This window comes from Melospiza melodia, chromosome 6, assembly GCF_035770615.1.
Source record: "Melospiza melodia melodia isolate bMelMel2 chromosome 6, bMelMel2.pri, whole genome shotgun sequence".
NCBI lineage: Eukaryota > Metazoa > Chordata > Aves > Passeriformes > Passerellidae > Melospiza > Melospiza melodia.
In genome coordinates, this window is record NC_086199.1 from 4566880 (window position 1) to 4594700 (window position 27821).

The 27821-nt window shown below is 44.9% G+C and overlaps 1 protein-coding gene and 1 long non-coding RNA gene across 2 annotated transcripts; both read right to left on the bottom strand.

The window, feature by feature from the left end:
* Nucleotides 1-10234: 10234 nt before the first annotated feature.
* On the bottom strand, nt 10235-11744 carry LOC134419736 (uncharacterized). The gene is made up of 2 exons (XR_010028129.1): nt 11594-11744; nt 10235-11393 (listed from the first exon to the last, which is right to left on the bottom strand). It is a non-coding gene; the product is annotated as an uncharacterized LOC134419736 (long non-coding RNA).
* A 2096-nt stretch (nt 11745-13840) lies between these two features.
* On the bottom strand, nt 13841-24343 carry CCDC198 (coiled-coil domain containing 198). Its single transcript, XM_063159715.1, has 6 exons — nt 24076-24343; nt 19992-20068; nt 17227-17313; nt 16115-16213; nt 15129-15294; nt 13841-14464 (listed from the first exon to the last, which is right to left on the bottom strand). Exons 1-6 carry the CDS (start codon nt 24257-24259, stop codon nt 14256-14258), a joined length of 822 nt encoding a protein of 273 aa, XP_063015785.1. The 5' UTR covers nt 24260-24343; the 3' UTR covers nt 13841-14255.
* Nucleotides 24344-27821: the final 3478 nt, after the last annotated feature.

Consider the following 27821-nt stretch of genomic DNA (forward strand, 5'->3'; position numbering starts at 1 on the left):
CCAGAGCAAGGTGGAGCCACAAAAAGTGGAGCCATTTTTGCTCCACCTTTGGAGGTCAAATTTTACAGCAAGATAATTTTCCTTTTCTCCTTCTGAAAGGTTCTGTAAAGCTTCCAGCTGATTTTCCAGTCCTCTGGCTCCTACAGCTGTGCCCCACAGTGCTTTTTATGTGGCTCAACAAACATCACCAGGCTGCTTCCTGAAGATCTGGAGTGGCTGCATCCCATCTGGATTCTGCTGGGAGCCTGCTCCACCTCTGCCTGGCTGATCCCAGCGTGAATTATCTGCAGCAGCAGCAGCAGCAGCAGCAGCTCAGGCTTGCTGAGAAGAGCTTTACACAGAAATGAGGCAAAAGAAGGTTGGGATGCACAGGTCTTATCTCTGCACTTGCTTTTTCATAGGAAGTATGGGGGGAAGCAGGGAGACAAGGCTGGGCTGATGGATGAAGCTGAGCAGAGGGCACAGAACTCCCATATTTTTATATTTTTATATTTTTGTAAATATAATATAATATAATATAATATAATATAATGTAATATAATATAATATAATATAATATAATATAATATAATATAATATAATATAATATAATATAATATATAATACTATACTATATATACTATATATAGTGTATATATAGTATTATATATAATATAGTATATATTATATAGTATAATAATATTATAATATTATAATATTATTATATATAATATATTATATATTATGTATTATACTATGAGTATATTATATACTATATAATATAAAATATAACATTATTAATATAGTAATATTAATATTACTATATTGTTAATATAGTATATACTATATAGTTATGTACTATATATTATATACTATTAATATATATTATATTATATAGTAGATAATATATAATATTAATAGTATATAATATATATTATATACTATTAATATTACTATATTAATAATATATACTGTATTAATATTATAGTATATATATTAATAATATATACTATAATATATAGTATATACTATATAGTATATACTATATAGTATATACTATTAATATAATATCTAGTATATATTATATAGTAGTTTATAAATAATATTATATTATATATATAATATATAATATATAATATATAATATATAATATATAATATAATATAATATAATATATATAATATAATATATAATATATAATATATAATATATAATATATAATATATAATATATAATATATAATATATAATATATTATATATTATATATTATACATTATATATTATATATTATACATTATATATTATATATTATATATTATATTTGCTTTACACACTTGCGGCAAACCAAGCCTGGTGAAACAGATTCTTCCTTGATAGCAACAGCCTCAAATAGGGTGGGGTAACACAGATGTGGAGAAAAGGGATAAGGGATAGGAGGGATAGGAGGAGAGGGAAGTGTCAGGGCTGGGAAATCAGAGGTGTGAAGCTCATGAGCTGTCCCCAGTGTCCCCTGCATGCACAGAGATGGGCACCCTGGGGCTGGAAGGGGAAATTCACAGATAATTTGGGGCTGCAAAGCATGCCAACAAGGTGATGCCTCTTGCAGAGGGGTCAGGAGGGGCTGCTCTGAAAGGGCAGCAGCTCATCCAGCTGAGCAGTTCTGTGTGGCCAGGAGGAGATGCCTGACCATCTGAGAGGTGGTGAAAAGAATGAGCTCCTGGTGCAGTTTGGGCTACCAGAGCTCACAGAACCAGGGTGGGAGAGCAGCCCTGCCTGCAGCCAGTGTGTGCCCTCCTCTGAGAAGAGTGTGTCCCTCAGCACAAACACCCACCTGGTGATGTGTGTTCTGCTGGGTGATGCACTGAGGCAGCCCCCAGAAAGGCTCAGCTAGCAGAGGAGAAGCTGGACCAAGGGCAGGGAGAGCAGCACCTTGGTGTTTGGCTGTGAGAGCAGCTCAGCCACCACAAGTGAGCTCTCCCAGCTCCCAGCTGAGCCCTGGCAGGGCTGGCTGCCCTCCCTGCGTGTTCCCCACGGAGCAGCTTCCACCTCAGTTATACAACAACCCAGACTGACCCCTGCTCCTGTGTCCATCTCCTCAGGAGCACAATCACCTGCCCTTCAGCCTCTGCCTTTCCTGACCCTCTGATTAATTTTTCTTCCTCCAGGCTGGTGTGGCAGCAAGGGCTCTCCCAGAGGAGCAGGAAAGCAGAGTGACTTCTCCAGGAGCTGCTCCCAACTTCTGTGCCCAACAAACCCCCGATGCTCTAAGTTTTGGCTTGCATATTTCTCAGATTCTGCACTGCCTTAGTGTGTGAGTCTGAACTAAATTGTTAGCAAGGTCTCCTCACAGTTCAGTCAGACAAAACAATCCTTTTCCAACCCCAGAACCAAGGACACCATTTTTGCAGCTTCCGCCCCAAAAAGTGCAAATAACAGAGAATTGAGGGGAGCAAACTGAGAGGATGGGACAGCATCACCTGGAGCTGGAACTGGACAATTAACCCCAATATGGAAATGGACCAAAAGTTATAAAAGTGTGAAAACTCGTGACTTGGAGTCCATCTTGGGTTGTACCATGGTTGGGCTCTTGTAGTGCCCCAGGTGAATCCTTTGAAGGCCTTTTAATAAATTTATTTATTCCTTTATTCCTTTAACTCTGGTTCCAGGTAGCCCCTCCAGGCATCACCCTGCCATGCATGTGGCCAGGGAAGGGTTTCCTCCTCATCCAGGGGTGCTCAGCAGCATTTTGTGATGCCCTCAGAGAGCTGAGCCTCCCCTGGGATGGTTTAAGCAGGCAGATAAATGTTCTCAAGTTTAAGAGCAGGGAATTAATCACATCTCCCAAATCCATCTTGGTAAACAAGCTTAAGCTTTACCTGGGAAACCTGAAATGACAAATCCTGCTTTTCCATTTGGGAGCTCAGTTGTTTTCTTTCAGTTAAGCTTTCTATGTCCTTAGAACACTTTTGGGGATGTTGTCTGGCTCTGGCCAGGCACTGAGAGGAGCAACAAACTGAAAAATTGTGCAAAATCCTTTTTTTCTGGAGGCTGGAGGTGTGGGCTGCATCCCAAACCATGGCCATGGCCTTGTGGCCAGCTCTGTCCACTCTGAAGGACATCAGGGAGATGGATGCTCAGGGAGATGGATGCTCAGGGAGATGGATGCTCAGGGATCTCTCAGAGCCTTCACCAAGGTCACAGCTTTACCTCATCACCTTTATCCTGGAATAGAACCCCAATCCATGAACTTCTCTGACAAAACCTTTGCTGCAAAGCACCAAGGGGCTGCAATTCATGAACCTTTGGGAAAAGTTTCACTGCAACAGGAGGTGTGGCAGGTTAGGAACCTGCTCAGGGCTGGTAAAATCACCCAAGGGGATGGGAAGAGACCCCAGGCTGTTCTCTCACTCTGCTCTCCCCATCTCCCAGAGCATTTAACCCCAGATCTGTGTCTGGGATGGAAGGCTGGGTTTCATGTTAGCAGCCTTTAATTGTGTGGGCAGTGTGCTGCTCCTCCAGGTGTTGGGTTACTGCCTGTGCTCTGAAAGCAGGGACATTTCCTCAAGGTCAGGGCTTGGTGTGCATTAATTTGGTCACCAAAGTAACACCTTCCTTCTCCTGGCAGCAGTGAGAAAGCCTGACCTGATGCCGCTCTCACATTTGGGGACTGTTGTTTGCTTTGTTTTTCTGTCTGAGGTCTTTCTTTGTCTTTTTTTGTTTTGTTTTGGTTTTTTTTTTTTTTTTTAATCCTCTTTCTTGGGCTCTTTGAAACGCGCCAAGAGGATGATGAATTGCAGGAAGCATCCAAGGCTCCGGGGCGTGATTTGCGTGTTAATCAGTGCAATCAGCACCGCTGAATCCTGTTACACCTGGCCACCAAAGCAGGCAGCAGGGAAGGGATGGAAGGTGATAGCCATGGGGCTGGGGGGCTGCAGGAGCCCTGCAGGACAGGGATTCCCCAGGGGAAAGCTCAGTTTTACACCTTTTATCCTTTTACATCCATTTTACACCTGACTCATCGCTCCGGTCCATCAGGGATTCTGCTTATGGCTGGCAAAACCTGACACTGAAGGGAGGTGACTTCAGGGAAAACGGTGCCCTAAAAGCATTTCATTATTTCTCTCCTGTCTGATGGGAAGTGCTTTGGGACACTGAGCCAAATTTTATGATGCTCTCGCAGATTTTGCGGAGCCTTTGTTGCAGAAGAGCCACACTTCCAAAAGCAGCCCTCAGTAACCAACATTTTGGGTGTTAAATCACAGCTGCATGGACCAGCAGATAATGCCAGGGTGGGCAACAGCTGTGGGTCAGGAGGAACTGAAATTTGGGGAAATCAGTCACCAAAGGATCACAGGATTGTTTGGGTTGGAAGGTGTAGGGTTGTGCTCCTTGTTGATGGAGGGACAAAACTATCTTTTGTCTCCTCAGAAAGGAAATAAGCCCAGAAGTTTCTCTTCTTCATTAGGTGAAAAAGCCACCTCATAGGCCCAGGGGACTTCACCTCAAACTTAAGGATGGCGAATTGGACAGAAACCAAAAAGACCCACCTGATCAATTTAATAGAAAAAGAAGTGAACAAAGAAATAATCGCTTTTGTGAGGTGTTTTACCAGGGGCAAGAACCTCCTGCACGTGACTCGATTTTTCTTTGCATATTATTTTGCCTTTTATTAAACCTTTTTGTTCCCAACACTGCAGCAGAAGCCATCCTGCTGATTTTTATGCCTCCAAAGGTAGCTGAGCTGTCTTGGGTGTGTTATAGGCTGCAGCAGTGGAAGGGACATTAAAGATCATCCCATTCCAAACCCTGCCATGGCAGGGACACCTTCCACCATCCCAGGTTGCTCCAAGCCCTGTCCAGCCTGGCCTTGGGCACTGCCAGGGATCCAGGGGCAGCCACAGCTGCTCTGGGCACCCTGTGCCAGGGCTCCATCACCTTCAGAGTCAGGAATTCTTCCCAATCTCCCATCCATCCTCTGGCACTGGGAGCCATTCCCTGTGTCCTGTCCCTCCATCCCTTGTCCCCAGTCCCTCTGCAGCTCTCCTGGAGCCCCTTCAGGCCCTGCCAGGGGCTCTGAGCTCTCCCTGGAGCCTCCTCCTCTCCAGGGCAGCACCCCCAGCCTGGCTCAGCACCAAACAGGCAGGGCTGGCCCCAGGCAGGTGATTTTCCTGGAGCTGGACACATCTGGGCTAAGGGCAGTGGTTTTCTGTGGAGGTTTTTTCCCCTCACAGGTTCAGTCCCTGCTCCAGATCTCAGTGCCCTCTGCAGTTCCTGGTGTGAGCACAAAGCCTCACAAAGCCAGGCCTCTTTGTGCTAAACTGGAACATCAGGTACAGAATCTGAGCACTCAAGAGCTGGGAAATGAAGAGGTAAGAACTCACTCATTTTAACTATTTCAATAGCCACTTACATGACATTTCTTGCTGAGGGTGAAAAAAAAGCCTTTTCCCTCTCTGCCTAATTCCAACTCGTATATTTCTCTGAATTTTGTTGGAGGTTTTAAAAATCTTTTTAATGTTTTGTAATTATTTTTTCCCATCTTACACAGATGAAGACTGGACTCCTGTCATTTAAACACCTGGATCAGAAAACTCGTCAGTGTGTTGCATCCAACAAGGAAAAAATTGGAGTTAACCTTGTATAATGTGCAGCTTCATATCTGTGTTGCCATGGTAGGAGAAGATTCCAGGGATCCAGGGGCAGCCACAGCTGCTCTGGGCACCCTGTGCCAGGGTCTCACACCCTCACAGGGAACAATTCCTTCCAATATCCCATCTGACCCTGCCCTATGCCAATTTAAAGCCATTCCCCTTGTCAAAAGTTCCCCTCTAACTCTTCTGGGGTCCCTTTATGCTCTGGAAGCTGCTTTAGCCCAGCTCTGGATTCACTCCTGGGTTTTTCCCCTCAGCTGAGAGGGGCGAAAACCTCAAGTTTCAAACACCAAAGATTGGGATCTCAGACAGGGGTTCTTGCCATGGGATGGAAGAAAGGAAGAATATTGTATTTGCAGGGTGCCCTGGCGAAGGTAGGAATGATGAATCTGACTCCATGTTCTCAGAAGGCTAATTTATTATTTTATGATCTATATTATATTAAAGAATACTAAACTAGACTATACTAAAGAATACAGAGAGGATACTTACAGAATGCTAAAAAGATAATAATGAAAACTGGTGACTCCTTCCAGAATCCCAACACAGCTTGGCCCCAACTGGCCAAAGAGTTAAAACAACTCACAGCAGAACCCAATGGAACAATCACCTGTGGGTAAACAATCTCCAAACACATTCCACATGTGAGCACAACACAGGAGAAGCAAATGAGATAAGAATTGTTTTCATTTTTCTCTGAGGCTTCTCAGCTTCCCAGGAAAAAAATCCTGGGAGAAGGGATTTTTCATAAAATGTGAATGTGACAGAAGAAAACAGGGCAGAGCTGGGAAAATAAATCAGAGCAGTGACCATTGGCTGCTGAGGCCAAGGTGGCTCTGACTCCAGCCCCAAAAACCCCAATTTTTGTCCCATCTGGCAGTGCAAGACCCCAGGACCAGCAGGAGCAGGAATTTAACTCCCCACCTCTCTCTTTCTCCAGGAGATGGATGGTTTTTGCCTGAAGCCTCCCCCGGATATAAATGAGACTTAGCCAGGCTGGGGGTGGTTCCTTCTCCCAGGAACAAGTGACAGGACAAGAGGAAATCACCTCAAGTTGCACTAGGGGTGGTTTATTACGAGGATATTATGGCAAATTGAAATAAAAGTTGAAACCAAAAGTTGCTGCAGAGAGAAGGCCTTCCCTTCTTTTTTCTTTTTTTTTTTTCTTTTTTTTCTTTTTTTTCTTTTTTTTCTTTTTTTTTTCTCTTTTTTATTTTTTTTCCTCATGCTTTAGCGTTTTCTGCCACATTTCTGTGATTACTTTCAGTAACATCTTGCCAGCTCATTGTTACAAATCAACTTTAATCAACTTTACAAAAATAGCAGCATTAACTTGCAGTGGCTGAAAAGTGGGGATTTCAATAAATGAAAACCAGAGAAAAAAATCCCAAACCAAACCCCTGCTCTTAACCTCAGTGGCTTTCTGTTTATTTGGTTTTTAAGAGTGGGAGATTCTTAGGGAAAAGCAGAATTTTCTAAAACACATTTTGCAAAGGTTTACAGACACATTTTGAAAATTAGGAAAATTAAGAAAAAATGAGACAATTAAGAAAAATAAGAAAATAAAGAAAAATTAAGAAAATTAAGCAAAATTAAGAAAATTAAGTGTCTTATTTTATCAATCCCCACCTCAGGGCAGCAGCAATGGCCTCACAGTCCCTGTGTCGTGCAATATAGCCAAATGAAGCTTCAGAAGCTTTTTCCTAAGAAGAACATTGGGGGGAAAAAAATCAGCTCCAGCAGCTCTCAAAGGCATCTTTGTGCGGCAAAAAGCTGCATTTTTAGGTCAACTTGGCTATGCTGAAGGAGGTGGTTTGTGTGTTAAGTAGGAGTAATGCCTGGTTTTTAAGCTCAGCCTGAATTTGTGGAAGTCCAGAACTGTGCTGGTTGGTTTGGGTGATGTTTGGGACAGAGGACAAGTGGCCACCAGTGAGGGACACCTGCTTGGACTTCAGTGTTTAATTAGAAATGTGTATCTGCAAGGAGTGATTGCAAAACTGCTCCTTTTTGTCCCTCTTTTTCTCACAGAACAGTGGTTATTTAATATTTTAATGGAGTAAAATGGATAATTTGGGGTGTTAAGTCACACTGCATGGACCAGCAGTTAATGCCAGGGTGGGTGTCAGCTGTGAATCAGGAGGAACTGAAATTTGGGTGAAATCAGGGAAATTTGGGGCTGCATCAGGAACACAGCAGGGTTTGCTCTGCCCCATCCCTGAGGGGGAGCATCAGCTTTGATGGGAATGACCAAAAATACGGAGCAAAACATGGGAGAGGCTCTGGGCAGGTGGGGATCCCCCAGATTTACAGCTCCCCTCTAAATGACATCTCCTGTGGGGACACTGTGTACAGGTTCATGCCACAGAATCCCAGAATGGTTTGGGTTGGAAAGGACCTTAAAATCATCTTTAATTCCAATTCCACAGGCAGGGACACCTCCCACCAAACCAGGTTGCTCCAAGCCCCATCCAACCTGGCCAGAAAGGGAATTTAGGTGGAGAGAAAGGGAAAAAAATAAATTAACTGAGGCAAGATGGAAGGGGAAGAAAGCAAGATTTGGTTTGCCAGCAAGAAAAATGATCCCTCACATGTGGAATGATGAAATGAGGAATGATGAAAGGAAAAAAAACAATTCTCATCTCAATTTCTGCTCCTCTTGTTGTTCACAAGTGGGATGCACTGTGGAAGGTTGCTGAAGGGAATTGGTAATTAGTAATTGGAATTGTTAATTGGATTCTGGTGTGCTTTGATTCACTGACCAATTTACTCCAGGTGAGTGGATGACAGTCATGAGATTCTGGGCAGTGGAGCTGAGTGCTTGGTAGATTCAGTGTAATATAGTATAGAATAATATAGTATAATAAAGTAATAGTATAGTAGAATAATATATAGTATAATAAAGTAATTAATTAGCCTTCTGATATCAGTGGAGTCAGATGCATCGTTTTCTGTTGCTTTTACAATGGGCTGGGTGCCAGGGCAGGACTGAATTCCTTCCCGCAGGAATTCTCTGGCTGAGCTGTTCCCACAACGTGTCAGTAGGTGGCAAAAAGCTCCAACCCTTGTGCTAAGCAAGAAATAAATATTTTTTTTTCCTGCCTCCTTCAAGAGCAGGAGGGATTGGTGGGCAGCCCTGTGGCATCAGTGGAGGGGGATTTTGCTCCCACTGGGACAGAGAACCTGCAGCATCCCTGCTGCCAGGGAGAGCCAGCTCAGATGCAGGAACAGAGCAGGAAAAGAGGCTCAAACAGGAGCTGCCTCCTTCCTCTAAATTCACCAGAGGACCCTTGTGCCATGGCTTGGCCTTTTTCAGGGATTATTTGAAGGATGCTGGGAGCTGTGGCTAAGGGCAAACAGCAGCTCTGGGGCTGTGCTGTGGCAGAGCAGTCTGAGGGTACCTGGTGAGGCACACAAAAACCTGCCGAGCTTGGTGTTTTTCCAAGCTGGTGATAAGGATTTAATCTTGGTGTACAGCCTGAAAAGGAGCCGCTCAAGTCGCTGCTCCCGGGGTTTTTTTTTTCTCTGCAGCTTTGTGTAAGCAGATTGGAGCAATCCCAGCCTGTCACACACCTCCCAGGGCACACAAAGGGTTTAACAGGGATGCTGATGGATCCCAGTGGCTCAGATTTGGGGGTTTTCCCTGCTTTGGAATGCTGTGTGCACTGGGGAAGGGGATGTGATGTGATGCTGGAGACCCAGACATTCCTGAGCAGGTCAAATGCTCTGAGCACCAGGTGGGACTGAGCCCAGGGAGGTCAGAAAATCCCATTAATCCAGACTAGTCCATGAGATCCAGTTACAGCAGGGCTTTGTTCAGCTTTATTTACCTAACACCTCTCTTTGCTAAGTGTAATTAATTTTTCTTTTCTCAAGAACGGTAACAGAGGTGTTACAGCAACCCCGGCTCATTTTTAAATACAGAAGTGCAGTTCATTGACATTTCCTCTTATAAATTGTACATTTAATTGCTGATAATTTCACCAGGCTGGTGCTGACTTCAGGCTGAGCGTTATCATTTTGATTTCACACTTCAGCAAAACCAGTTCAGCTAAACCTGAGCTGGAAGAACTTGGCTTGCTCTGGCCATGTTCGACAAAAACATCCTATAACCATTTCCCTGGGGAGACACAATGCCCTTTGGGGCAGGAATCTGTCCTACATCTCCTGTAGGGGCTGTAGCACTTGCTGCTGTCCATCCCCACATCATTGACTGTGTAAAATCTCCATTCTTTGCTCTTTTGGTGAAAATTGATAATCTGAATTCTCTGAAGGGGCTGAGACTCCTCTAACCTGCAGGAAGGATCCAGCCTTGCCCTAAAGCCTTGGGCAGTGTGGGATAGCCACAAAAACACATTTTTAGCCTGATGAGGGGCTCTGCTGGGCACAGACTCTGGTTTTTGTGTGTATGTCACCGGGGTTGGAGCTGTGTGTGTCAGACGTGGTGAGGGACAGGCTGTGTCCTCCCCAGAGCTGCCTGGACTGGCTCAGCCTTCAGAGGATTCCAGCATTTGGAACTGGGAGCTGAATTCCTCTCCCTGAAGGCTCCATGGCTGAGTTTCAGAGCGCACATTGTGGGAGCTTGGTTGGGTTGTTTTTTCCCCCCCCCCCCCCATCTTCTGCAGTTTGTAGAAAAGTCTGTGTTTTACCTTTAGTCACAAAGGAAATGTTTTCATTTCTGGTGTCTGGAAGGATGTTGGAAAACATGAGCAGAGGATGAGATGCCACCTGCCTCTCTACAGGTTATGATGAATTAATACAAGAAGAAGAACAGCACAGACAGACAGTTTTGAGCACCAGAAGTGTTTCAGAGACTCACAGAATGGTTTGGGTTGGAAGGGACCCTGAAGTTCCAATCCCTGCCATGGGCAGGGACACCTTCCCCTATCCCAGGCTGCTCCAAGCCCCATCCAGCCTGGCCTTGGACCCTTCCAGGGATCCAGGGATTCTCTGTGCACCCTTTTTCTTCCCAAATCCCATCTCCCCCTGCCCTCTGCCATTGGGAAGCCATCCCCCCTGCAATGGGAGCAGCTTTGCTGATTTTGCCCCTTCTGCAAGAGCAGGTTTTGCACGTTGCAGGTTGATCAATGAATGCTCAGAGAGTCTCTCTGCACAGGCTCTGATGTGGATGGAGTGGTCCACAGACACTTCTCCGTGGGCAGCACTCTTCCCCAAGGCTGGCAGCACCATTATTGGAGAACTAATCAGCTCTATCTGAGATAAATTGCATTTCCACCAATTATAGCTTAATTGTTGACAGATGGGAACACAGAAGGACGATGTGTCACATCATTAAGAGAACAGGTGTATAGACAAGTGCCAGATTAATTGTTCCAGCCCATTAAATCATTGACCTTTTCAGCACACCCTCAGCACTGAGCTCGAAGCTCTCAGGGTATTTCCAGCTCACACAGACTGACTGTGTTCATCAGCAAAGTTCTTGGGGCATTTTAAAACACACAGACTCCAGACATGGACTCATTAGCCACGAGCAGCTCTCCTTCTCATTAAAATGATTCCTCCTCTTCTTCCTTCCCCGTGCTGGGGTTTGTTTTTGTGTTTTTCTGGTGAGATCCCACATGGTGTGTGGGCTTTCTCCAAAGTGCAGTTTTCCCCAAGGAGCAGGCAGACATTCTGTAATGGGCCATACATTCAGGGATGTCAGAAGCAGGTGAAATCAGGGCACAGCAGCTCAGTCCTGGGCAGCCTGGCTGTGGAGGCTCCAGCTTGATTTAGGGCTTTGTGATTTCCAGCTCCTGCTCTGCCTGGGATTTTCAATAAAGATAAATACTGGTGAAAGTGAGTCAGCCATGGGTGTCTCACTCCCTTAAATAAGTGTAAAAATGTGTCTCCTGCTCTTTTCCTGGCTGTGGAAATCAGGAACCTGAGGGTGCAGTGCAGACACACCACAACAGCTTTGTGGGAGGGAGCAGAGCTGGGGACAGGGATGCAGGACAAGCCTCACCTGTCCTGGGTAACCCAGAACTGACTCAGATCTTGCTCTTCTGGCTTGAAAAACGGGAGGATCATGTCTCCACCTGAAAGTGCTGTGATGACAATGATGTTTGTTGCACCTGGAGCCCCTGGCCTGCAGCAAGGAGCTGACCTGAGGATGCTTTGCCCCCTGGTAGTTCCAGAAGGAGCAGGTGGGAAGGGAGGGGGACAAGCAGGAGGCACCAGGAAGGGTTAATGCCTTTGGTCAGCAGCTACAAACAGGCAAAGCTGGTGCTGGCAGTCAGAGCTGGTGGGGAAATCTCTCCCTCTCTTGTGTTTCATCAGTTCCCCTATGTGAAAAACGCCAGTCACTTGTTTTTAGAATTTTAAAAGTGTAATAGTAATAAAATGGTTATTAAAAAAATAGTAATACAATTAGAGTAATAATAATTTGGACAAATTGAATTAGGACAATATGAGACAATAACAACAAAGAGTTACAGACAGTCCGGGTAACTTTTCTGGGCAAAATAAGCCCGAAAAAGGACACACGTTAGCAGAGGATTAACCCTTAAAAGCAACAGCCTGCTGCATATTCATACAGCTCATCCATGATGCATAAATTCCATTCAAACACACGATTCTGTCTGGTCAGTGTCAGCTTCTTCCTCTGGATCCTGACAGCGCCTTCAAGGCAGGAAGAAGTTCATTTCTTCTGATAATGGAGCAATAAATTCTCTTTCTCTGAGAGATTCAGGTGTCCTGTGGCTGCTGCCTCAGTGCGAGTCCTTTCTTTAAGAAAAGTATCCTACATAGCATAGTTTCTATTTTAACATTTTTTATAACCTAAAACTATATTTAACACACTACTTAAGAGAATTAATACAGCATTACTTTCTAACACAACACATATAATATTCATTTTCATATTTGCAAAAAGCCAATCATAAAATACGCATATTTCACACCTACTTACCCAGTTTGCCACGTTAAAGTAACTGTGATATTTAACTGAAATCTCCTTTTATATAAATCATGTAATAAAAAAATTCACCATAAACTTGGTGGTCTTTATGGACCTCCAGGGACAACCAGATAGAATACAGGAGAATTGGGTGAAGTTCCCTCTCAGGTAACAAATTATTTTGTAAGGAAAATGAGATCATTTAATAAAAAAATTCAATTTACGTAAGATGGAAACTGTGAGAGTGTTTTTGATAGATCAGACACCTTCATATAATCATATTTTTGAAATGTCAGATTGGAACAGGGCAGCTTGTTAAAATCCCTGGGAGGTGCTGCAGCTTGATCAGCATCCCTGGGAGAATGTCTGCAGGAGAAGATGGAGATTTCTCCATTTCCATCAGTCACTCCCCAGCACTGAACCCTGAACAGGGAAAAAATGAACCAAAGCCAGATTTTTCAGATTTTATATAAATCTGGTGGCTAGCTCTGAAGCAAGTACATGATGTATTTCTGTGTGCAGGACCGGGAGAGAGGAAATAATAAAAAACCAAAACCAACAAACAAACAAACAAAAAAAAACCCCACAAACTGAAAAAAAAAAAAAAAAAAAAAAAAAAAACCAAAATCCACAAAAGTGAATGAGGAATTTTAGAAATGTGAAAAAATGGAATTTAAAGACTTTCTAAATGAATCATTTTACCTTGCATTTTGAACTGGGGTTTGTGGTTTTGAAAAGGTTAACCCTAATTTAAACAGGAGGATTGAGTAACTCAGAGGCAAGAGAAACATTTAATTTCAGTTGAAATTTGATATTTGGAGTTAACCAGAACTTTCCCCAGCCCCCTCCTCCTCTCTCTACCCCCATTTCACTGTTGTTCCATCCAAGGCTTTATTCCCCATAATTTTGATTCAGCCGCACAACCCAGGGGGTTTTTGCTCACCCCACATCAGTGAGCTCCTCATTTCCAGATGCCCCTTCCACTGGCCCACACTCACAGAAATTCCACTCCCAACGCTTACAGAGCTGGAATTGGAGGATATTTAAGGTCCCTTCCAACACAAACCATTCTGATTCTATAATAAAATGCTTTCAGAAGCCACAATTACACCCCTGGTTTAGAAGTCAGGGGACAATGGTATAGAACAAGGATGGCATCTGGGACAGGTACAGAACTGCAATGTCCTCTTTAGCTCAAAATTGTATTTTTTATCTAGAAATATCTGCCTTTTCCTGTCTTCCCCTCACTCCTCCACTGTGACGGTGTTCACAGGGGTCTGAGGATGAGGGAAGAGATGAGGATCTGACTCCATGTTTCAGAAGGCTTGATTTGTTATTTTATTATATATATTACATTAAAACTATACTAAAAGAGTAGAAGAAAAGGATTTCCTCAGAACACTAGCTAAGAATAGAAAAAGAAGGAATAATAACAAAGGTTTGTGGCTCGGCTCTCTGTCCGAGCCAGCTGACTGTGATTGGCCGTTAATCAGAAACAACCACATGAGACCAATCCCAGATGCACCTGTTGCATTCCACAGCAGCAGATAACCATTGTTTACATTTTGTTCCTGAGGCCTCCCAGCTTCTCAGGAGGAAAAATCCTAAGGAAAGGATTTTTCATAAAATGTGTCTGTGACACTCCACACTCACTGTCTCCAGCCCCATCCCCTCCATCTGGGGGGTTCCAGCCCTCCAGAGCTGGGGCTCATTTCTTTGGCACATGCCACTAGAAATCCCTGTCAAAGAAGTCATCAAAGAGGGAAATTCTCTCTGTCTTGGTCCTCACGAGCGTGGGTTTGCGGTGAATCCTCTCTTCCCACTCCTCTGAGTCTGTGCTGGAGGAGTCCCAGAACAGATCCCTGGTCCGTGGCTCCCTGCAGAACCACAGGTCAACCTTCCCCCTCCTGCCTGGAGAGGGTTCAGCCCTGCAGAGTCCTGGGGGAGAGAAAAAAATAAAATATCATAAAATATCAAAAATAAAATATCAGCTGCAGAGCTTCTCAGTCAGCTGGACCTGAGCTGGGAATGGCTGTGGACAGCAGGTAAGGAAAATCCTGACACCAGAGCCCATGTCTGGGGCCGGTGTAACACAACTCAGGATTATTTGGTGAAATTGCAGTCTGGCAGTATGGCTTTATCCCCAAGGGGAACAGAGCTGAGGTGGAGAACCACAAGGGAATAGGAAGCCAGGTTTGTTCCCCTTCCTCCTGGTGGAAGTTCACCTTCAGGTGAGTTTTTCACTGATTAAAGCACTTCCAGCCTGGGTGAAACACTCCCAGCCTGTGCCAGAGGTTTTCACATGCAGGCAAAGCAGGACAGGGCTCATCCCTTGGACAGATCAGGATGAAGAGGAGGCTGAGATCCACTTCTGCAGGGACAGAGGGGAAAAAAACCCTAAACCCAAAAAGTGATCAGCCTCAGTTGAGTGCATTCCAATTTCCAATGCTTTGTCCTGCAAACTCAGCCTTTCCCCCCTGAACCTGCTTCTCATCCCTGCAGGAGATGGAGCAGCGGATGAATCTTCCACAGGGAAACTCCTCTGATGACATTTGGGAGGGCTGGCGAGTTTTACATCAGCTTGGAAAATTATTCCACTTACCAGGGTCGTCTTCAGGAGAGCGCTGATTGTGCCCAGCAGGGATGGGGTCCGGGCTGCCGGGGCTGTCACCTCTCTGGGGAGTGCCAAGGACATCCCTGGGGCTCAATTCCTTGATGTTTTGCTTATTGATTTTCGCCTCCCTGTGGAGATTCCTCTTCAGCTCCGCCTGGGTTTGCAAATGGGTTGTCAACACAAGCAGCAGAGGCGCGAATGTGTTTTAATGTGTTTTAATGTGCTTTAATGTGCTTTAATAGCTCGACGCGGCACAGCGTTAGGGGCTTGGCCCTGGAATTAATAATTGCACAGTCGAGTAGTTTAACCTAAGCAAATGGAATCTGCCGGAGTGGGTACATGACAGAACATGACTGGGACAGGGATTTTTTTGGTTTCTCTGTGAGTCACGGCCAAATGAGGGCATAGCGTTGGAAAAATCACAGGTAATTGCTGATCACAGGGGCCTGGGGATGCTCCCCACCAATCCTCTGCCTAAAACTCAGGTAAAGCTTCATTTCCTCTTCCCAGCAACAGGTCTGAAGCCTCCTGGTCCATGGGAGAGAGACCCCCATCCCCTCCCCTGTGACAGTGTTCACAGGGATCTTATGTTGAAGGAAGAGACGAGGATCTGACTCCATGTTTCAGAAGGCTTGATTTATTATTTTATGATATATATTACATTAAAAATTTACTAAAATAATAGAAGAAAAGGTTTCATCAGAAGGCTGGCTAAGAACAGAAAGAAAAGAATGATAACAAAGGTTTGTGGCTCGGACTCTCTGTCTGAGCCAGCTGACCGTGACTGGCCATTAATTCCAAACATCCAACATGAGACCAATCACAGATGCACCTGTTGCACTCCACAGCAGCAGATAATCAGTGTTTACAGTTTGTTCCTGAGGCCTCTCAGCTTCTCAGGAGGAAAAATCCTAAGGAAAGGATTTTTAATGAAAAGATATCTGTGCCACTCCCCAAATCCACCCTGGCATTACCTCTCGTCGCTTGCGGGTCAAGTCCAGCATCCGAAGCTTGTGCAAGTGCTGCCTCCTGCCAGGGAGGGGATTCAGGCCTTGCCCCTTCTTCTCCAGCACCTACGAGGTATTTAAAGATGCAAATAAATACACCTGCACTTTCTGAAAGAGAAAGGAAGAGCCAGCAGCTCACAAACCCCTCGGGCACTCCCAGATAAAGCCAGCCAGCATCTCCAGCTTGGTTCAGCACAGATTTCCACTGTGCTTGCAGTTCATCCCACAGCTCAGGGGCAGGAGGGGAAAAAAACTTCATTAAAATGATGTATTCGTGCTTCTGCCCGCCAGGTGTTGCTGCCTGGAATCGGTTCTCCAAGATAATCTCACGATCCAAAGGGAAGAATGGCATTTGCATGTTTGGGGCTGCAGGGGATGTTTGTGGCACACAGTGTTTGCAGCCTTTAAATCAGACTTATGGAATTGTTAAGGTTGGAAAAGATATCTAGGATCATGGAGTCCAGCTGTCCCCTCAGCACTGCCAAGGCCACCACTGACCCATGTCCCCAAGCGCCACATCCATGTGGCTTTGAAATCCCCCAGGGATGGTGACTCCACCACTGCCTTGGGCAGCCTGTTCTAATGTTTGACAGTGCTTTCAGTGAAGGAATTTTCCTTAAAATCCAATCTAAACCTCTCCTGGCACAAACTGAGGGCATTTCCTCTCATTCCTTGTTCCCTGGGAGGAGCCTGAGCCCCACCTGGCTCCAAATTCCTGACAGGGAGAGTGAGGAGGTCTCTCCCTTCTCCCCACCAACTGCAAGTGATGGGTGCTCAAATAACTCATTTAAAAACGTGCCTCTCGTACTTTCAGCCTCTAAAATATTAAATATCCTGGCTCAGCAGGTCCATCTCATCCAGGGAACTGTCATGCTGGAGATCAGGAAGCTTTCCCCTTATTTTGGATCCTCTCACCCACAGGGCAGCATTTCAGCTCGGTGTCCTGGGCTCAGCCAGGGCCAGGAGCACAGCCAGGGCTTAAACACCAACTTCTGCCCTTCAGGGTGCCCCAAGGGGAAGGGAAAGAGGAGCCTGCAGCCAGGAATGGCCTGGGGAAGGGCACAAACTCATGCACTTACCTTTGGTTTTGGGCTTGCAGCCACAGCTGGCCGACTCCAGGGCTTCGCAGGAGCGATTGCTTGGGGAGGGATGGCAGGTTCAAGCCTCTGCAAGTCCAGGATTTATCATATTAACAGTGCTCATTCCACAGGATCATTAAACAGGATATGAAACTACCTTGACATTCCTCCAGCTCCAATTCTGGCCCAGCTGCCTGGGACACAGGAAGGAGTTTGGCATCTCAGGGAGATGAACATCATTTGGTCCTTCAGGAGTGGCAAAACTGGGGAAATCTTTCGCATTTCAGCACAGGCAGCAAAGCCCCAGTTTGACAGTAATTCCATCCCTGCAGCTGTTTCTCTTTGAGACCAAACAGCACCCAAAGCTCCATCCAAGACCAGAGTGAAGCCAAACCACAGCTCAGATTGCTTCATGGCAAAGCTGAGTGTGTATAATTTAATCATCTTAAAAATCCTATCAGGTCATCAAAGGGCAGATCCCAATTCGAGGAGACCTGGAGCACCATTCCTTCTGTCCAGCCTAAATAAGATCTCTTACTGGCCTAAATAAGACCTCTCTCTGCAGAGCTGTGCATGGGACAAAGTTCCTTTTCTGGTGGCTGGTGGAAACAGGCAGAGCCTTGCTCTACAGGCTGCTCTGAGCATGGGTTTTTATCTCAAGGAGCCTCCTTAAATCATGCCAGGCTCTGAGGTGGTGCTGGGTCATTCCATGGCTTGGTGTCCATGGAATCACCAGGCTGGAAAAGACCCCTCAGACCATCAAGCCCAGCCATTGTCCCAGCACTGCCAGGTCCAGCACCAAACCTGTCCCCACAAGTGCCACATCCACAGGATTTTGGAACACTCCCAGGGGTGCTGATTCCACCTGGAGGTCCCTCCCAGGAGGGGAGCTCAGTACAGCTTAATAAAAATTAAAGGAGACATCGTAAAGGACTTTGTAACACATGAATTATATTTTATTTGGGGCACCATTAACTCCTTGATTATGAACAAGTGGCCAATAAATGGGGACATGTTGGAACCCTGGTCACGGAGAATTTTAGACTTTCTGTCCTGACAGGCACTGACCCCCAAAAGAACACTGCATTGACCTGAGGCCATAAGGAAGGCTTCCAAAATTAAATAACAAAACTAAGATAATGAGTATATAGTTTAAATAAAAGTGTATAATATTACATAGTAGAAAACTTAGAGTTTAAACCTTTAAAATATATTTTTAAAAAATATTTTAAAATATATCTATATCCATTTTTAATTATTATTCATTTATATATTATATATATTTATATAAATATATAAATATTTATTAAAATAATATTTATACACTATTGAATAGTTCATATTAAACTTATTATTTTATTTATTATTAATAGATTATATTTGCTATTCAATATTTCTATATTAAAATATATTATTAAAATATATATAACAAGATTAAAAATTTATAACAAAAACTAGTCCTTCTTCATAAGTTTAAATAATATTATACATTTAAATAAAAATGTCGACATTACAAATCACAAATAATTAGTTATTAGGTTAAAAATAAAAATAATTTAAGTGTAATTTCTTAGTTAAACAATTTATCCTTAAAAAACCTTATAAAAAAAGAGATACAGCTCTATTTTTAAAATGTATTGAAATAAAATACTATAAAACTCACAATTCATAAAACGATAATAGAAATAAAAATGAATAAACATCTCAATCCAAACAAAAATGCCATCTCACACATTTAATCCCAATCCTACCAAAAAAAAAACGTTAAGACTCAACAGGGCCATGTCTGCACTGAATTGCTGCTGAATCCTGAGCTGTCATTTTGGATCTGTGTAAAAATCCAGGAGGAAAAATCAGTGCCATTTAAAGGGACAATTCCCCACTAATCCCCAGTGCCAAGTGGGGCATTTGCAGGGTCCCCAGGATGAGGTGAAGAGATGAGTCTGACTCCATGTTCTTAAAAAGCTATTATATTATATTATATTATATTATATTATATTATATTATATTATATTATATTATATTATATTATATTATATTATATTATATTATATTATATTATATTATATTATATTATTATCATATCATATTATTGTAGAATACTATACCAAACTATACTAAAGAAAGAGAAAGGATACAGACAGAAAGTTACCAAGAATGATAATGAAAACTCGTGACTGATGCCTCAGTCTGACACAGCTGGCTGTGATTGGTCATTAATTAAAAACAATTCACATGGAACCAATCAATCAATGACCAGTTGGTAAACAATCTCCAGACCCCATTCCAAAGCAGCAAAACACAGGAGAAGCAATCAGAGAATTATTGCTTTCTTTTTTCTCTGAGGCTTCTCAGCTTCCCGCGAGAAGCAATCCTGGCAAAGGGATTTTTCAGAAAATATGACAATACACACCTCTTAGCATCAAAAAACCCCAAAAAGGCAAACATGAAGCTGGAAGGTGGCACTAGATGGCAGCATGTGCCACCACAAGCCGTGCTCCAGGCTGGCATCACACCAGGAAGGCACCGAGGCCACCAGCACAGGGTGGATGGGGGCAGAAAACCTCCCACAGCCCCAGCCCATCACCCTGCCCTGCTGGGAAGGCCAAAAAATCCCCAAACTGGGTAAAACTCTGCATAAAACTCTGTCCCAGGCTGGAAAATTTTATGCCTTCTAAGGTAGCTGAGCTATCTTGGGTGTGAAATAGATCTCCAGGAGTTTGTGAGACCTGGCTTGAGGAGACAAATATTTCAATTTGCCTTACCTGAGGCCTTCGAGGTGGGTGCTGCTTGATGATGCTGGTCCCATCCTGTCCCGGCAAGGTGTTCCAGGAGAGGGGCCCTTAAGGGTTGAAGAAATGGATGAAGTTACTTTTGGGTCATCAGGTGCACTCAGCCATATCTTTCTGCCCTGTTTTTTGGTTGGAGATCCCACTGAAGTCCCTGGCTGTGTATTCCAGTGACACACGGAATATTCTATTGGCTGCAGGAGTAAAGTGGGTGTGCTTGTGATTTCTAAATACCTCTACAGCCACTCATGCTTTTAAATATCACCATCACCATCCTTGTGTCTCCTGTGCCTCTCCCAGCCCCTGGGATTTGGGTGGGCAAGGGATTCTGCTCATCCCATGCCCTGTAACCACCAGCTGTCACAGACAACTTTCATGAAAAATCCTTTCCTTAGAATTTTTCCTCCTGAGAAGCTGAGAGGCCTCAGGAACAAAATGTAAACAATGATTATCTGCTGCTGTGGAATGCAACGGGTGCATCTGTGATTGGTCTCATGTGGTTGTTTCTAATTAATGGCCAATCACAGTCAGCTGGCTCGGAGAGAGTCCGAGACACAAACCTTTCTTATCATTCTTTCTTTTCTATTCTTATCTAGCCTTCTGATGAAATCCTTTCTTCTATTCTTTTAGTATAGTTTTAATGTAATATATATCATCAAATAATAAATCAAGCCTTCTAAACATGGAGTCAGATTCTCGTCTCTTCCCTCATCTGAAAACCCCTGTGAACACGGTCACAATCAGCTGGCCAGCAATCCCTGATCTCTGCTGCCTGCCCAGTTAAAGTCATGCCCAGGCAGAGTTTGGGTCTTTTCCTGCTGCTCAGCCCCTGATTATTGTTATTTTTTGGTGGGACTGAGCAATAGCTCTGCTGATTTGCTGCCTGTGGCAGAGCTGGGCTGCAGCAGCAGCAGCAGGAATTAAAGGGCTGGGTGCCCTCCCAGAGCCTGAACTCAGCCCAAAAGAACGTGTCACACACCAGTGATCCCTGTTAGTTATTAGGGCAGAGCTTTCTCTGAGCCCTGGTCAGGATCTGGGCTCGGGTCTGTTCTGTGCTGGTGCTCTCAGCTGGACACCACTGCCCTTTTTTGTTCTTTTCTTGCACAAGTAAATACCTGCATGTGCAGGAAGTATTTCTTTCACACAACATTTTATCTGTTTATCCCACCTTTTCACCCCAACAGATGCATTCAAATGACATTTTACACATGGAGCTCAGTGAGGTGTAGCTGAGCAGCTCCTGAGGAGGTGGCAGGTGAGGAGAGCTGGGGATAAAGTGCAGGAAGAGCATTAGCTGATGTCAAATTTAATCACATTTTTTGATGTCAAATTTAATCAAATTTTAGTCATATTTAACAAGAAAAGCAGTATTTTGGAGGTCAGTTTATGGGGGACTTCATTGAACCTCATGTAAAATCACCAGGCTGGGCTCTTGGGGAAGAGACAGAAGACAACCACAGAATCATGGAATGGTTTGGGTTGGAAGTTACTCTAAAGATCATTTTTTTTTCCCATTTTCCACTATCCCAGAGTCACTTTCCACTATCCCAGGTTGCTCCAAGCCCTATCCTTGGAACACTTGGGCACTTCCAGGGATCCAGGGGCAGCCACAGCTTCTCTGGGCACCCTGTGCCATTGGCCCACCACCCTCAGAGGGAGGAATTTCCTCCTCCTGTGAGGTGCTGGGATTTGGGAGATGGTGCCTCCTCCACCAGGTAAATGTTTTGCAGAGCTCTGGCAATGTTTAACCACGGAGTGAAGCTCTGGCTGCTCCACACATGCAGGAATGGGAGCCTGAGGGGAAAATTTCCAGCACGGGAGGTTCCTCTGGAGACAAACCTGCAGGGAGCACATGGTGGAATAGCAGCTTGTTAGAGAAAAAGGGAATTTTTGCCTCTGTCTGCAGGCAGTGGGTGCCCAGGGAATTTCTGAGGGGAAAGGAAAGGGAAGGAGGTGGCCCATGGAGATGGGAGCAAGGACACAGCACTGCAAGGTGGCTGTGCCTTAGGAGAAGCTTGTCCAGGTGAAGGGCAGGGCTTTGAGGAAGTTGTTTCTCCCTTATGAGGTTTGATGGTTTGTGTTTGGGGTTGTTTTGGATTTTTCCCTCCCATGCCATCCATGCATGGGGCCTGCAGGACATTTGTCCTTGTGCTCTGCAGATACAGAGCTGGGGGCTGGCTGTCCCCAGATCACCAAACCCCAGCTCAAGGCATCCTTGTGGCTCCTGTTCTCCTGGTTTTCACCCCTGCACTTCAGCAGCAGCAGATCCTCCCCTCTGGGGGAATCTGGGTTTAAAATAAGCCAAGCTGAACCCTCATAAACCAAATAAAACCAGTTCTCTGGGAGGCTTTGCTTATTTAGACAGCAGCTCGAGTTAATACTTCACTCAAGTCCTCCTGAGCATACTCATCTTGTTTCTGAAAATGGAAAGCAATGGAAGATTGCATTTATTAATTTTTTAATAAAATACACTTTTTTAAAACAAACATTTGCTAAATGCCCAGTGATAATTTCCCAGAACAGGAACATTTGGCTGTTCTTGCTCTCGTGGAGCACATAAAACCTGCTTTTCTACAGCAAGACCTGATTTGTATTCTCCCCCAAACCTCAGTTCTGGGAATGTCACTGCTATCACTCCAGAGGTTTATTTGCTCTCACTGCTTCCTGATGCCACCTGATGAACGATCCAGGAGGAGATACCCATCCTCTGGTGAAGCAGCAATGCTTAACCCTGCTTGGTGTGGGTCAGAAATTGATTTTTGGGAGTGGAGGAGCAGGGAGGGGGTGCTGGGGGTGCAGATCCTCCTCCCCCTGCCTTGCCCTTCCTCACACCCCCTGGTTTTCATGGATGTTTCTCCCCACACTGCCCTGAGAGCTGTGGGAAGCATTTGCCAGCATCCAGCTCCTTGTGGAGAGCTGCACCTCCTCTTCCGGATGCAGAGCTCTGGGAAGGATTTGGGAGTGGATGGAGTTTGGAGGCTGCTTGTAGGGAAGCACAGACAGGCTCTCTGCCTTCCTCTGCTCCTGGAAATTCATCATTGATTCCAGTGCTGAGCTTCACCTGGCCAGGATCTGACTGCGATCAGGGCAGAGCTGTGCCTGGCAGGGGCAGGTGGGCAGGGCAGGGCTGGGATGGGGTCACAGGGGGTGCCAGGGGGATGCTGAGCTGCTCCCAGGGGTGCCTGATGAGAGCAAGGAGCTGGGCTCTGCTGAGTGAGACACATTCCAAAACAGCAGAAGGGGAAAAATAAGTTTTCCCAAAGCTGAAACATCCAGCTGTGAAAAATGTGTATTTTATGATTGGCTTTTCACAAATATTAAAATGAATGTTACATGTGTTGTGTTAGAATGCTATGTTGTGTTAATATTCTTAAGTAGTGTGTTAAATATACTTTTAGGTTATAACATGAGGTTAAAATAGAAACTATACTATGTAGGGTACTTTTTTCTAAAGAAAGGACTCGCACTGAGATAGCAGCCACAGGACACCTAAATCTTTCAGAGGAAGAGAATTTATTGCTCCATTATCAGAAGAAATGAACTTCTTCCTGCCTCACTCAGTCCTGAAGATGCCGTCAGGATTAAGAGGAAAAAGCTGACACTGCCCAGACAGAATCCTGTGTTTGAATGGAATTTATGCATCATGTATGAGATGTATGAATATACAACAGGCTATTCCTTTTAAGGGTTAATCCTCTGTTAACATGGGTCTTTTTTCGGGCTTATTTTGCCCAGAAAAGGTACCCGGACTCTCCATAACTCTTTATTTCTATTTTCTCATATTGTCCTAATTCAAATTGTCCAAATGATTACTCTAATTATATTACTATTCTTACAACCGTTTTATTATTATTAAACTTTTAACATTTTAAAAACAAACGATCGGCATTTTTTTCCACTCTGGAAATGGCACAAACGGCACAAATGGCACAAAGCAGCTGAGGCAGCACAGCCCCCCCTGCGCCCACCCCCAGTGCAGCCAGCACAGCCACAGCCTCGGTGACCCCAGGTGACAACAGTGACCCCAGGTGACAACAAGGTCCCAGCAGTGCCCCCTCACCTGCCGCGGCTCTCCCGTACCAGGTCTCCCTCAGAGGAGGCAGTTCCAGCTGGAATATTGGTTTTCCCCAGGCTGGGGCCTGGCCTGGCTCTGTGGGCAGCCCCCGCAGGGCACCCAGAGCGGGCACATCCCCCTGGGTGGGCACCGGGGCCACCCTGGTCACCCTGGAGGAGCTCAGGCCCATCCTGCAGAGCCAGGGCTCTGAGGGGAGCAGGAAAAGCCCTCAGGAACCATCCTCCCTCCTGAGCATGGAGAGGGACCTCTGTCAGCCAGCCAGGGCCCTGCCAGCTCCCACACACGTCCTTCCCACCTTGGTTAAACATTGACCCTTCCCAGCCATTCCTCTGCAGGGAGGACAGAGCGGGGAGCAGCTCAGGAGCCAGTGCCCAGCCCTGGAGAAACTTTGGGTTTTACCTACGAGTGATTTTCAGCCAGGGTCACCACCTCAACTTTGATTTTTACCTAGAAGAGATTTTCAACCAGGACCACCACCTCAGCTGGCCTGCAGGTGTTTCTCCAAGCAGCTCTTGTGCTTAATCTTCAGGTTTTGGAAGGAAATTCAATCCCTGGAGCTCCAGAAGGGTTAAAATATCTCCCATCTAGCATGGGAGAGGCACCCTGGGAATAAAGCCTGGCCTGAGAATAAAGCCTGGCCTAGGAGTAAAGCCTGCCTCAGGAGTAAAACTTGGCCCAGGAGTTTCCCCCTCCTTTGCTGCTGCCGCCTGAGGACACTGCTTGGAAAAAAAAATGCAGCTTTAGGACAAAGCTAACTGAGAATATTGGTATAAGTGAGTCATTTTTGATAGTTCATAAAAGGATAGGATTGTAAAAGGGTTTGGGTTGGAAAGGACCTTAAAGATCTCCTGGTTCCACCCCCCTGCCATGGGCAGGGACACTTTCCATTAGACCAGGTTGCCCCCAGGAGAAAATATTCATCCCTGGAAAATCCCAACCAGTTCATGTGTTCAGCCACAAAGCACCAACATCTCTCATGACTTTGCTTTTCCCAGGTCACATGGGCTATGAGGGAGCAGAGGTTGGACAAACTGACACGTTCTGTTCTCCTCCAATGATAAGGAGAATCTGATAACACAGCTGCTGGATCAAAAGTGGCCTTTTCCTTGGGAGATGGTGCCACAGAAATGGAGCCTCACATTGGTGGGGAGGGCAGAAGGGGCTGCCAGAGACACCCACGGCAGTGGAAGTGGGGAAGTCCAACCCCTTAATGGGGGTGATTATTGGTTTGCTGTTCCTCTGATGGATCACCAACAGCATCAGGCCAAAGATTCCCTGTTTGTTGTCTGATTTCTTGGGTTTGGTGGGGTTTTCTCCAGCTGAGAGGCTGAGCTGCACTCCAGAGAAAATTATCATGTCCATGCTGAATGAGGAATTTGAACTGGAGGCTGGGCAGAGGGAGAAGGAGGGGGTTTAAGGCACTGCTGAGGAGGGTGAGCACCCCTGGAAACATCTGGGAAGGTGCCCAGAGAAACTGTGGCTGCCCTGGATCCCTGGAAGTGTTCCAGGCCAGGTTGGATGGGGCTTGGAGCAACCTGGAATAGTGGATGGTGTCCCTGCCCATGGCAGGGGGATGGGACTAAAAGATTTTTAAGAGCTATTCTGTTGGAGCCCTGGTTAGTGAGAATTTTAGACTTCCTCTGCTGACAGGCACTGACCAAGAGAACACTGCATTGACCTGAGGCTGTGGGGGCTTCCAAAATGGAATGATAGCACTGGGATTGTGGGTGTGGAGTTTGAATAGAAGTGTGTGATATCACGTGGTGGAAAACTTAAAGGTCTAGAATATAGTAATATATATAAAGCAAGATAGAGGTTTTAGGGTGGAGGCTGGTCCTTCTTCTTTACCTTCTTCTCCATGGGTTTGGGTGGTTTTGTGTAATTGGATAAAAAAGTCCCCATTGCAGGCAGGGGTGGTTGGTTATTGGGTTAAAAGTAAAAATAATTTAGGTGTCATTTCTTAATTGGACAGTTTATCCTTCAAAGGCCTTGTAGAGAGAGAGATGGGGCTCCATTTTTAGTTTGTTAGAGTGAAGTGCTGTAGAACTCAGGGTCTGTGAGACTGTGACATAGACAGGAACTAACAAACACCTGAGTCCCAACAAGAAATTCCATCTCGAGCATTTAATCCCAACCTTGGCAAAAAGAAGCAAAGAATTCACCCACCTGAATATTGCATCCTGAATCATTCTGAGAAGATCAAGCCAAAGCAGGGGTGCTCTGCTCAAGCCTTCCTTGCTGGGATCACTGTGTTTTTACCACCCTGTGCCCCTGGCCATGGAATGACTCAAGCACGGGAAAGCTGACTCAAACCATGGGATTTCACAGGATTTTCCCTGCAGAATTCTCAATGATTTCCTTGAAGGATCCAGTCCTGGGCCTGAAGATGCTGCCATGAGGCTGCTTGCCAAAAAGTACTCATCAATGCATGCTGAAAGTTTTGTTTTCCCCATGTTTTCAGTTTGGCAGGAGCTAAAATTTCAGTAAAACACATCCCCAAAGCTATCTAGCAATGCAAATGGATGTATCAGCTCCTAAACTGTGGGGAGAGGCCACGCTGCCACGTGCTGGGTGCTTTCAGCCCATCAGTATCTTTATAATTAACTTTTTTGCAATATTTTTTGTCTGTCTCCTCTCAAAAGCAGCAGACCTGGAGCTGTAAGAGGCTTGTGTGTGCATGCAAACCTTACACCTCTCTCTGGGTTTAGGGCATAGGGGACACTTGGGTTGGTTTTTGCAGCCCTAATTCTGCAGCCATTTGATGAAAGAGCCCAAGTTTGTGGTTTTTTTTTTTTTTTTTAAATACACACAAATATTTTTTCTTCTCTGCTGGCTGCAAGGAACAGTTTAGACATGAACATTTAAAGATTTTAAAAGCATGCAATAGAAGAGTCAAATAAATTGTTATCTACATGATTTTTTTCCCCTGGCAGAAATATCATCAAAACCCACTCCTCCAGTGTGTTTTGACCAACTACTCTCCAGTTGGTTTTATTCTTCCTTTAAAAAAATAAAGTTTGTCTGCCTATCAAGTGCTCTCAGATAAAGACAGTCCTGAGTGGTCAATCCCAGGAATGGTGCAAACCAACCTAAATTACACAGCAGCAGCCTAGGGAAGGGATTGAGAGGTTGGTTGGTTTGATTTGGCTTTTGAAAGACTTTTCCACAGTAGAGGTTAAGAAAAATGTTCATTTGTCCCAATGCTCTAGAAAATAGGAAATGGCATTTCCCAGGGATAGCAATGGCAATCCAGGGGGTTCCACCTCTCCTGAAATTCCTGCACTCAGATGGGAGTGCAGCTTTTCGGGGGAGAAAACAAGCTAAATAAAGCTATTTTTTGCTTTACTAAAGGCACTCAAATTCCAGCACCACTTCTAGAAATGTGGTTTTGGAAGGAGGCAAAGCTCAGCGTGGTCTGGGAGGAGAGGCCTCAAGTTCTGCACACCATGGAATATTTATTCTGATAATAATTGGGAATATCAATGTGAACATCAGAAATAAATTCTCCAAAATGCCAGGAGAGGTTTGCAATGCTTTTCCAAAACTGCTACCTCGCTGAAAGGGCACTTCATTGAAAGCAAGTCAAGATGTTAAATGTTGAGATTTAGCTGGAAATATCCACGATTTGTATCCTCCAAAATGGCTCTACCTCTGCCAGCAAAGAGAGATAAACGATGTAAACTTGATCCACATTTTAAACTCACCAGCTCAAAAAGACACAAACTCAAAGA